Source organism: Carcharodon carcharias, chromosome 30 (assembly GCF_017639515.1).
Source record: "Carcharodon carcharias isolate sCarCar2 chromosome 30, sCarCar2.pri, whole genome shotgun sequence".
NCBI classification, from domain to species: domain Eukaryota; kingdom Metazoa; phylum Chordata; class Chondrichthyes; order Lamniformes; family Lamnidae; genus Carcharodon; species Carcharodon carcharias.
In genome coordinates, this window is record NC_054496.1 from 5,368,230 (window position 1) to 5,380,766 (window position 12,537).

The 12,537-nt window shown below is 44.1% G+C and overlaps 1 protein-coding gene across 4 annotated transcripts in view; it reads left to right on the plus strand.

Moving 5' to 3' along the window:
* LOC121271199 (KH-type splicing regulatory protein) overlaps positions 1-12,537 on the plus strand; it is a 65,051-nt gene that overhangs the window by 50,642 nt on the left and 1,872 nt on the right. For 2 of the 4 annotated variants that reach the window (XM_041176974.1, XM_041176976.1), the window contains 7 exons: positions 1,769-1,929; positions 2,905-3,005; positions 3,830-3,927; positions 5,262-5,378; positions 5,645-5,728; positions 7,423-7,503; positions 8,968-9,143. In XM_041176974.1, coding sequence (XP_041032908.1) covers positions 1,769-1,929; positions 2,905-3,005; positions 3,830-3,927; positions 5,262-5,378; positions 5,645-5,728; positions 7,423-7,503; positions 8,968-9,143 — 818 coding nt within the window. Of the gene's footprint in view, positions 1-1,768; positions 1,930-2,904; positions 3,006-3,829; positions 3,928-5,261; positions 5,379-5,644; positions 5,729-7,422; positions 7,504-8,967; positions 9,144-12,033; positions 12,533-12,537 lie in introns of those variants that run through there. The other 2 variants (XM_041176978.1, XM_041176977.1) reach the window with 2 other exon arrangements.

The following is a 12,537-nucleotide window of genomic DNA, read 5'->3' on the forward strand; positions in this document are numbered from 1 at the left end:
GTCCCAGACTGCTGAGGGAGGCAAGGGAGGAGATCGCAGCCGCTCTGACCCAAATTTTTTATTCCTCTCTGGCCAAGGGGGAGGTACCAGAGGACTGGAGAACAGCTAATGTGGTTCCACTATTTAAGAAGGGTAGTAGAGACAAGCCAGGGAACTACAGGCCAGTGAGTCTCACGTCAGTGGTAGGGAAACTATTGAGGAAATTTCTGAAGGAGAGTATCTATCTCCACTTGGAGAGGCAAGGTTTGATCAGGGATAGTCAGCATGGCTTTGTCAGAGGGAGGTCATGCCTAACAAATTTGATTGAATGTTTTGAGGAGGTGACCAGGTGTGTAGATGAGGGTAGTGCAGCTGATGTAGTTTATATGGATTTCAGCAAAGCACATGGGATACAGGGTAATTTGATAAGGTGGATTCAAAATTGGCTTAGTTGTAGGAGACAGAGGGTGATGACAGAAGGATGCTTTAGTGACTGGAAACCAGTGTCCAGTGGCATACCACAGGGATCTGTGCTGGGTCCACTATTATCTGTCATTTATATAAACGACATAGATGACCATGTGGGGGGTTGAATTAGTAAGTTTGCGGATGACACGAAGATTGGCCGGGTGGTTAACAGTGAGGTTGAGTGTCTTGGGCTACAGGAAGATGTAGATGGGATGGTCAAATGGGCAGATAATTGGAAGTTGGAATTTAACCCTGAAAAGTGTGAGGTGATACATTTTGGAAGGAGTAATTTGACAAGGAAGTATTCAATGAACGGCATGGCACTAGGAAATTCTGAGGAACAAAGGGACCTTGGCGTGTGTGTCCTTGGATCTCTGAAGGCAGAGGGGCATGTTAGTGGGTGGTAAAAAAGGCATATGGGACGCTTGCCTTTATCAACTGAGGCATATTACAAAAGTAGGAAGGTCATGCTGGAATTGTACAGAACCTTGGTGAGACCACAGCTGTGCGCAGTTCTGGTCACCACATTATAGGAAGGATGTGATTGCACTGCAGGAGGTGCAGAGGAGATTCACCAGGATGTTGCTTGGGATGAAACATTTAAGTTATGAAGAGAGGTTGGATAGACTTGGGTTGTTTTCATTGGAGCAGAGAAGACTGAGGGGAGACCTGATCGAGGTGTACAAGATTATGAAGGGCATGGACAGGGTGGATAAGGAGCAGCTGTTCCCCTTAGTTGAAGGGTCAGTCACAAGGGGGCATAAGTTCAAGGTGAGGGGCAGGAGGTTTAGGGAGGATGTGAGGGAAAACTTTTTTACCCAGAGGGTGGTGACGGTCTGGAATGCGCTGCCTGGGAGGGTGGTGGAGGCGAATTGCCTCACATCCTTTAAAAAGTACCTGGATGAGCACTTGGCACATCATAACATTCAAGGGTATGGGCCAAGTGCTGGTAAATGGGATTAGGTAGGAAGGTCAGGTGTTTCTCATGTGTCGGTGCAGACTCGATGGGCCGAAGGGCCTCTTCTGCACTGTGATTCTTGTGGGAGAATCTAGAACTGTGGATCACTGTTTAAAAATAAGAGGTCACCCATTTAAGACAGAGAAAGCAAAGTCTTTGAATATTTTTACGGCAAAGGTAGATAGATTCTTGATGAGTAAGAGAGTGAATGGTTATCTAGGGTAGGCGGGAATGTGGAGTTGAGGTTACACGACCTTATTGAATGGCAGAGCGGGCTTAAAGGGCTAAGTGACCTACTGCTCCAAATTCGTATGTTCGTATGTTATTGCTGCTGAACTGAGGTTAATTGTTGGAATCTTGCAGGTGGGGAGAATGTGAAGGCAATAAACCAACAGACGGGTGCGTTTGTGGAATTGCAAAGACAACCGCCTCCTAATGGCGATCCAAACTTCAAACTTTTCACCATTCGGGGTTCACCCCAACAGATTGACCATGCCAAACAGCTCATTGAGGAAAAGATAGAGGTAACTTCACCCCTACCTTGAGGGCTTCATCATTTTTAAAACTGACTGTAAACTGAGTTTGCAGAAATCAATGCAAATCATTTTAACAAGTTATCTATCAGCATCCACACTTGCAAGTTCACATCATGTTTTAGTGAATTCAGACATGTTCTGTGCACAGTCTCCAACTGGAGATGAAGTCTAGTGTCCTATGTTATATTGTGCCCACCCTAGGTTCTCTAATATACTGAACTCTGGTATTGACTTCATTTGAATATTCAGAAGGGGAGATATCCTGCACTGATCTGTAACTTACTCCAGTTTATTAACTCCACCAGCGTAATCGCAGATGTAATTGGAGTTTTAATTCAGTTCTTCAAATGTACTTAAAATGGCCCAACGATCTGAATGTTCATGGGTCCCTTCTCAACGGGGAAATAGAGTGATGCTGTGGTTCACCTCTTGGCACATCGGATTTGCCTGAACCTTCTGTCTACACTGCTCATTGAGTGCGCAGACTGGTGTCAGTGTCTGTGGCACTGCAGGTGGCCTTGGGTATTGCTTGTCAGGGACTGCAGCTTCTGCCTGTTGCAGCTTGGGATTGATAATGTGTGTAGATCAGCCCACTTCAAACAGGACTATTAGTGTTGTTCAAATGTGCATTAGTTTAAAAAGTGAATTTCTGTTGTTGCAAATGTTCACTGTAAGGAACACTGAATCTGTAGAAAGCCCTACTAATGTCAAATAGTTTGTTTCAGGTGTTGAGATGCTTTAAGACAACAGAGATGCTGACTTGTCAGCTTTTAACAGTATATCTGTTTCTTATCTTGCTGCTCTGTTTGGGGAAACCTGGTAGCAACAAATTCAGTGTTTTACTGCCTAGCTTTCAAGGGGGAGGATAAAGATGTTACTTTTAAAGGGCTGAGTTGAAAGGCTAACTTAAGGTTAGGATAGTAATCTACTTGGCTCTGTACTGAACAAATGTTCTGTTTTCAGGGTCCCTTGTGTCCTGTTGGTCCCCCAATGCCTGCTGGCCCTATGGGACCTTTCCAGCCAGGACCCTTCACCCAAGGACCCCCAGGAGCCCCTCCTCCCCAGTAAGTAAACTGCCTGTTTGTTTAATCCTCCCTGTCTTCTTGTTGTTTGAAGGAATCAGTATCTGAATCACCTTCATGTGAATAGAATGATGGGTGGTGAACAGGATCACTGATTTACACTGATATGAGATTCAGGGTTTTTTTTTTAAAACTAGTGTGCTGGGTATTATATGTGTGGTTCATTGCTTCCTGCCATGAAGTTGTAATGAACTCTGTGACCTGATGTGTCCACCTGGTGCTACCTGTGCCAGACCATAAACGTCGTCTTCCCTTATCATAGTGTCATAGTTTCCTTTGTTTGTGGTGTGGAAAGAGGGCTGGGGGGTGGTGCCCACTAGGTGTGTACAGTTATCTGAAGTAGGGGCCAGTGTAATTTTCTGGGAATTCTCACTGTGGTAAGAATTTTCACTGTCAGAGAACAGCATGTATTTTCCTTGTCACTTCCTCACCACCCTCTCAAATTGCCATCAATTCCCTCACCCGAGTGTGAGCCTCGGGTACAAAAGTAAAATACTTTGTCCTCCTGGCTGTCCTTGGCAGCCTCGCTGGATAAGTGCAGCCTCTGCTTATTGTCTGCTGCTGTAGACCAGTGAGTCAGGAAAGGGCTGAATCAAAGTCCCACTTGTCCAGTGGAGGAGCAGCTACACAGACGCTGCATGTGTTGAGTGAGACAGTGACAGGAGATGTAAATGTCCGCACTCTTCCAATGTGAAGGTGCTTTCCGTCAGATATGAAAAGGTGTGGGCTAGACAAAAGGTGAATGAAACATGATAATTTTTAACTGTTGTGACATGAACTGTCTAACCACCATTCTTCCCCAACAGTCCTGCTGCTGGTGGCCCACCTCCTCCACATCAGTATCCCCCTCAAGGTTGGGGCAACACGTACCAACAGTGGCAGCCGCCCGGACCACACGACCCAAGTAACTATTCATGTTTTCTAGCTTCATTCACATTGTTTGAGCTGTTCGATCCATGGTTTCTGAGACTCTGGAAGCACTCATACATGCCAAGCATGGTTCTGCGCACAATGGCTGTCCTTCATACAGGAGGCTGACCCAGTCTTATATGTGGCCTGGGATACCTTGTTATTCCTCTTATATGAACATCCTTTTCCCCTCCCTTCCTGAAATCCTGGGGGAGAGAAGGGGGCCATTTAACAGGGCATTTAAAATTCAACCATATTAGCGTGGGTCTGGAATCACATATAGGCCCAGATCGGGTAAGGACAGCACATTTCCTTCTCTATGGGACATGAGCAAACCTGTTAGATTTTAACAGCAATCTGAAAGGCTTATAGTCACTTACTTTGTTTTATTTCCAGATTTTTGTAAATTGAACTCTCAAAGTGCTATTGGATTATTAGTTCAATTCTCTCGATGACTAATCTAGTTAACATAACCACGGTACTTACATACTCCCAAAAATGGCCTATCATGCACTTTGTTGTAGCGAACTGCGAGTAGGGAATAAGCCCATTTTTTGCTAGTTGCACTCTTCCACCAGGAGTTCTGTCCAAACCTTTTATCTTCATTTGACAAAATTTTTTAGAAGAAATATTAATACATGCTTAAGCCTTTTCGAAATTGAAGAAAAATTCTGACCAATTTGTTACAGTGGATTGGGTGACTCATTTTTCAGCATTTTTGTACTGTCCCCTATAAGAGGGAAATGGGGGCCTGCTCGTTTTTGTTTACCCGTAGACAGTTTAAACCAAATGGTATATGATAGTTAACAGGGTGGCCAATCCACTCTGCCTGTGTTTTTTTAAGCTGTGGAGGCTCTTGTGTTTTTAATCCCAGTTCCCTGCCCTTTCACCATGTCCCTTCATGTCCTCACTTTCCAAATCGGTGTCTTCTCCTTTAAATGATTTTGCATCTGGTCCAGAACTTGTTTGTTGGTTAAGTTTAATATTTCGATCCGTTATTCCAGATGCCTCTGCTAGGGGGAATTGTGCATTTGTTGTGTTGATTTCTTTCATGAGTTTAAAAGAATATTCTCAGTCAAGTCTGACCTGTGCAATCGTGCTTTGTTGCTTCCTATCCATTTGACCCGTTGGAGTTCTTTGTGCCTCCCACAAAACTGTGTTGATGCCTTAGTTTATACATTTCCAAAATGCTCATTAGCTTCTGGCCCTGGTCATGCCTTACTTAATTGGGGGAGACACTTCTTGAGCATAGGAGTGAAAGCTCTGCTACCTTTGCAGAGGGAGACAGTGGACTCTTGTGGAATACTAATGTTGCCTTTCCTGGTGCAGGTAAAGCTCCTGGAGACCCGAATGCAGCTGCCTGGGCTGCCTATTACCAACAATATTACCAGCAGCCCGCCGCGCCTGTTCCACCCCAACAGCCAGCTGCTGCTCCACCAGGGCCAGGTAAGATGACGGGCCAGTTGTTTCCCATTTCTTGAATGTTTTGGAGAAAGGCACCTGTGGCAATTCCTTGTAATCAAACTTAACTACTTCATGAGTTTAGAATAACCTGTAAATTTAAATGTAGAATGTCAATGTAGATTTTTGTGTTTATTTCTCAAAAATCCATGACATTCTGCCTCCAAGGTGAGAGTGGTATTCGCTGAGCAGACTTAAACCTGTACGTGCCTGCAGTATTGTGTAATTGTGTTTAACTCTGTTTTACGCAGATCCAACCCAGCAACCTCCAGTTCAAGGCCCAGGAGGACAGCCTGATTACACTAAAGCATGGGAGGAATACTACAAGAAGCTAGGTGCATATCTCTCTTGATTTATGTGCAGGATTGATATATACTTATAAACTAGCCTGCAGAGCAATCACTTATGGTTGTATTCCCTTCTCTGTCGAGCTTGCTGCAGGTGCTTGACTAGTTTATCACAAGGGTAGTTTTGTAATGGGCTGGTATGAGTATTGCTGTTTTTGTTTTGAAGATTATAAGAAATAGGGGCAGGAATAGGCCATCGAGCCAACTTGCTTTGCTATCTATCATTTTATTGTCAGCAAATTTGGTTACAGTATAGTTGGTCCCCCTTATCGAAGTCGTTGATAGATCGCAAATAGTTGTGGCTCAGCGCTGATCCCTGTGGCACCCTACTCGTTACAGTTTTGAAAGCCTGAAAATGACCCATTTATCCTGACTGTTTCCTGTTTGTTAGCCAATACTCTATCCATGCTAATATCCAAATATGCAACATCTGCTGGTACCTCTTTATCCACCCTGCTTGTTACGTCATCAAAGAACTCTAATAAATTTTCTTAACCTAATTTCCTATTCACAAACCCATGTTGACTCTGCCTGATTACATTATGACCTCTTGCTACTACCTCCTTAATAATGATATCTAGCATTTTCCCAATGACAGCTGTTCAGCTAACTGGCCTATAGTTTCCTGCTTTTTTTGTCTCCCTCCTTTCTTGAATAAAGGTGTTAAATTTGTGGTTTTCAATCTGCCAGGACCTTTCCAGAATCTAGGGAAGTTTAGAAGGTTACCCTCTCACCCTTAAGCAGAATGTAAAATTCTATTATGATCACCCTCCAAGAGGATCCTTTACCATGAGGTCATTTATTTAATCCTGTCTCATTGCACATGACCAGGTTTAAAATACCCTGTTCCAGAATGTATTGTTTTAAGAAACTATCCTAAATACACTCAATGAATTCATCTCCCAGGCTCCCTTTGCCAGTTTGATTCATCCAACCTATATGAAGATTAAAATCTTTCACGATTATTGCAATATCTTTCTTACATGCCCCCTTTATCTCTTGATTTATACTCTGTCCTACAGAGCTACTGTAGGGGGTCTATAGACCACTCCCACCAGTGGCTTCTTTCCTTTGCTATTTCTTTTCTCCACTCAAACTGATACTATACCTTGATCCTTTGAACTAAATGAGGTGTGTTGGTATTCCAAATGTTGAGTATTATGCTGCTCTGTTTAGCTTAGCTTTTAAGTCTTCAAATAGACTACATTAACCGCAGCCAGTGGACCCTTTGCAACCCTCTGTAGAATATAAGTGCATTACTCCTCCATCCTCTGATGTTCCTGGACCATGCATGTTTTCCTGTGCTGGTCACCTCAGACTGACAGCACTCATTTTCCCCTTGCTCCATATCCACCACTTAGTGGCATATATGGGGAGGGAGGATTGAGTGAGAATCTGCACCATGTGTTGAACCCATTGCTGCAGCTTTGTTTGTGAGAAATGTCAATCAATGCCCTTTGTGTCTTGGACATCAGCAGTTATTGCAAGCATGATTGACATGCGACTCTTGTTGACATGCGACTCTTGTTTTTTTCATCCTAAAATCCAGCTGTGTCCGCTTACCATTTCAGCCTGGCGACTGGTGGTACCTTTTCTCCACTTTCCATTGGCTCCTCCCTCAGACTTTTTTTTTTTAAAAATCTGATTTGTAGAATTATGCCTTTCTGCTTTCCTTTTCTCAGGTCAGCAGAACCAGCCTGGCCAGCAGCCTGGTCCCCAACAGGATTATACAAAAGCATGGGAAGAGTACTATAAGAAACAAGGTAAACACTCACTCACTCATTGAAGTGCATTTCTTGCACTCTCGTATTGGTTTCCTTGAGCTTTAATTTTTGTAGCTCTAAACTTAAACTTGGCTTTGTTTTTTGAGAGGTGAATGGTGTCTGCTGCAGCAGCTGAGTCAACACTCGAGCCTATCAAGTGGGCTGCAGAGTGAAGCTCCCACTCCTGTTCTCCACCATGTGTTCACGTCTGAGCTGCACCAGTAAAAGAACGAGCTTGCATTTCTGTAGTGCCTTTCACCACTGCAGGATGTCCCAAAGCTCTTTACAACCACTGAAATAATTTTGATATCTAGTCACTATTATAATGTAGGAAACATGACAGCCAATTTGTGCACAAAAAAAGCAATATGACAATGACTAGATAATCTGTTTAAGTAATGTTTGTTGAGGGATCAATATTTGCAGGGCACTGTGGGGTAACACCCCTGCTGCACTTCTAACAGTGGCCATCGAAACTTCACCCATTCTGAGAAGCCAGACCGGGCCTTAGTTTAACGTCTGAACTGCACCTCTGACAGTGCAGTACTCCCTCAGTTCTGCACTGGCATTGCCCACCTGGATTACTCTGGAACATTTTTCTGTTTCCCACACTATCCACCCAGTGGTCTATTAGATTTCCCAATGTATTGCTCCCAGCATGTGCAGTGATCTCATGGTCAGCAGCAGACTGGGTGAATCTGGCCAAACTCATTTCATTCAGGACTCTTGAAGCCAAGGGCCAGAAGAAGCTTTCATTTCACTTGTCTAAACTGGAGTTAAACCCACAGCCCAGCTCTGAAGCATCATCAGTCTTCCCCTGCACCCCCGGCCTTTATGCTGTTCCTACTGTCCCCCTCCCTTTCCCACCGCATGGCTCCCCCTCCCCCTCCCCCTGCCCCAACCCCAACTTGAGGAGATGTGATCCTTTTTTTGAGCACTGTTCACCTGTCATCCCCTTATAAATGAACCCCACAAATGGTGTATTACTGATCATGGGAGCGGTCATTTTGCTGCTTTATTATCTATGTTTGGCTGTTCTGATGCTGATTTGACTGGGCGGTGTTTTCTATTCACCCATCTGCAAGGCAGTCCCATGCAAAATCTGTAGCCTTCGTCTACAGTTATGAGTGGGTGACACTGGGTTGGAGGATATTGCTGATGTCGGGGTCAATGTTCCTCTCCCTTCAGCAGCATCTGTGGAGAGATGAAAACTGATGAATTTTGGTGAAAAGTCATTGTTCTGAAACGTAAACTTTGTTTCTCTTTCCATAGATACTGCCAGACATGTTTCCAGCATTTTCTAATTTTTATTCTATAATTATATATTTAGTGCTTGTTCATCGGGAGAGTGCTATGCAAAGGCTTGCGAGAGGGAAGTTGATGTTTCACCTGGGTGGATTGTGTTTGTTTGTGTGACTGGGTTTTGCATTGACAGATTCTGAGTGTCCACTATCTGCTCCACAGCTCAAAATGCCCAAGGGGCAGCGGCGGCGGCAGCAGCAGCGGCACCACAACCAGGAGCCCAGCCGGATTACAGTGCAGCCTGGGCTGAGTACTACAGACAGCAGGCAGCTTACTACGGGCAACCAGGGGCACCTCAGCCCGCCCCCCAGCAGCCACCTGCACAACAAGGGCAACCGGTACGTCCGCACCCCCCTCCTTCCTACAGGTTCTAACTCCTTCCTCTCCTTATGGCAGGGGTGCCTGCTGGACACGGCTCTGCCTTCACCCAACGATCGTGATGCTCTGGCTAAAAACAACTAAACCTGGCCTGCAATAAACACACACTCTCATTCTCTTTCTTTCTCTTTTTCTACCTAAATGGTTTAATACTCAATGGAACCAACTTGTGAGCTGGTTCCACCTTTTATGGTTAATCAGTGGAAACGTTGATGGTATAAATTGTTGGTATGACGTTTCCCCAACACTTTTTTATTCCTGATCACTGCTCAGTGTTTTTCTCGAAGCAGGTTGAGCCTCATCAATTGAAACCTGCCTCTGTTTCTCCTGCACTCTCTCCTTCCCTTCCCTCTGTCTGTCTCTTCTCACTTTCTACCTCTCTCCTGTCTTTCTCTCTCCCTCTCCTGTCTTTCTCTCTCCCTCTCCTGTCTTTCTCTCTCCCTCTCCTGTCTTTCTCTCTCCCTCTCCTGTCTTTCTCTCTCCCTCTCCTGTCTTTCTCTCTCCCTCTCCTGTCTTTCTCTCTCCCTCTCCTGTCTTTCTCTCCCTCTCCTGTCTTTCTCTCCCTCTCCTGTCTTTCTCTCCCTCTCCTGTCTTTCTCTCCCTCTCCTGTCTTTCTCTCTCTCTTTCTCCTGTCTCTCTCCCTCTTTCTCCTGTCTCTCTCCCTCTTTCTCCTGTCTCTCTCCCTCTTTCTCCTGTCTCTCTCTCTCTTTCTCCTGTCTCTCTCTCTCCTGTCTCTCTCTCTCCTGCCTCTCTCTCTCTCACTCTCCTCTCTCTCTCTCTGTCTCTCTCTCCTGTCTCTCCTGTCTTTCTCTCTCTCTCTCCTGTCTTTCTCTCTCTCTCTCTCTCCTGTCTCTATCTCTATCTCTCTCTCTCTCTCCTGTCTCTAACTCTATCTCTCTCTCCACCCCCTCCCCCCTTGTTGGGTATGGGTTTAGCATACCCAGTTTTAACAATTGCTGCCCAATTGTGCTGGAACATTTAGAAGGGAACACGTGGGATGCCTGCCATGTACTTTCATCACCTCAGATGGGATGTAAAACGCTGCCAGACCGGTGCGTATCGGCAACAGGTGAAATGCAAGGTCACAAAGATCCTAACGTAACAATGACCAAAGTTATACGACACATGAACTGGCTCTCGTGAGAGAAGATTGAAACCTTGCAGTAAATTCTTGAACACAGTTTTCTATCCCTGCTCCTCGTGAAGGTTCAATGATGCAGAAGACTAAGACTGTCACCCGAGTCTTTTGGTGATGAGATGTACTTCCTTCGATGTTAAAGCAGACCCGTTGAAGATTTTCATTAACGGGCATTAGCGGATACAACGTATAAGTGACTCTGGAAACAAATCTCTCTCTCGTCTTCATCTTCCCAGTCAAAGTAAAAATTACTTACTCTGTTTACGTGATGGATTGGAATTGACATTTAAAATGCTTCCCCATTTAAGTAACTTGTAAAGTAATTAATTTGCAATCAGAGGCCTCTGGGCTCAGAACCACAGTTAGTTTTCACAGGAAGTGAGGAGACACCATTTTAAGCTGAATCATAGAATCATTCAGCACAGAAGGAGGCCATTTGGCCCATCATACCTGTTCATGCTCTTTGAAAGAGCAATCCAATTGGCCCACACTCCTCTTTCCCTGTAACCCTGCAGATTTCTCCTTTTCAAGTTTTTTCATCCACTTTCTGGAAACAGTAATAGCCCCAGGGACATTAACAATTCTTTCAGGAAAAAGAAGCCAGTTACTGATCTGCAGTCTGAACTTTATAAACAGATAAAATGCCCTCTGATCGTAGAAGTTTATAATTAGCATCAATTAGCTAGCGATTTATCCATTTAGAGCAGTGACTTTAGGGTAAACCTAAATGTTTACGGTTAGGACTGTGTCCCAACCTCTTGTTATCCATGAGCGATGCTGAGAGGTGAGCTTGTGTTTAGAATTACATAGAGTCTACAGAACAGAAACAGGCCATTTGGCCCAACTGGTCCGTGTTGGAGTTTATACTCCACACGAGCCTCCTCCCAACCTGCTTCATCTCACCCTATCAGCAGATCCTTCTACTCCTTTCTCCCTCATGTACTTGTCTAGCTTCCTCTTAAATGCATTGCTGTTTGCCTCAGTACTCCCATGTGGTAGCAAGTTCCACATTCTCACCACTCTCTGGGTGAGGAGCTTTCTCCTGAATCCCCCATTGGTTTTATTAGTGACTGTCTTATATTTAAGGCCCTACTTCTGGTCTCCCCCCATAAGCGGAAGCATCTTCTCTACGTCTACCCTATCAAACCCTTTCATTTTATCTTAAAGATGTCTATTAGGTCACCCCTCAGCTTTCTCTTTTCTAGAGAAAAGAGTCCCAATCTGTTTAGTCTTTCATGATAGTTATGACCTCTCAGTTCTGGCATCATCTTTGTAAATCTTCTGCACTTTCTCCAGTACCTCTATCTTTTTTATAATTCGGAGACCAGAATTGTGCACAGTACTCCAAGTGTGATCTAACCATGGTTCTATACAAGTTTCACACATCTTCTCTGCTCTTCAATTCTATTCCTCTAGAAATGAGCCCTTGTGCTGTTTGCTTTTTTGTGGCCTTATTAACCTGTATCGCTACTTTGTGATTTGTGTATCTGTCGTCCGTCCCCCCCCCCCCCCAGATCCCTCTGTTCCTCTACTCCATTTAGACTCATTATCCAAGGATTATGTGGCCACCTTATTCTTCCTACCAAAATGTAATACCTCACACATCTATATTGAAATTCATTTACCATAGAAATGCATCTATCTGATGGGACGCATACCCTATTGTGTCACCCCACTAATTTCCACATTAAATATTTTCTCTCTCCCCACAGACACAGTGAAGCAAACGGGGGATGATTGCAGTTTCGTCGGGAAGAATATTCCTTTTAACAATGATGCAGACTGATGAAGATCCGTAGGCTTAGGTTCCCTATCACTGTTTAAAGATGTTCATATTGAGCCAGTGTAGGAGATAGAGTAAGCTCAGCTCCATCTTCAAATTCAGTCCGTCTATAGGAGGAAAAAAAACACAAAAAAAATGGAGGGGGAAAAAGTGAAAAATTCAGGGTAATACTTTCTTTGTTTTTATTTTAAATATAGATCACTCGGCTTTTAGTTGAAGATAGTTGAACATTCCAGACAATGTACGGTTTTGAAATCAAATCCATTACACTGAAAATGGCTGCTGGTCTGTTTTTGCATCTTGTTGTCTGTTTAAGGTTTAAAAAAAACAAAATGTAAGCTTGGTTTTTACTTTTTACCGCTCGTTTTACACTTCACAATAAATGATATTAAAACAGTGGCTCTATTGCTATGTGCCTCCCTCAGAAATTGAG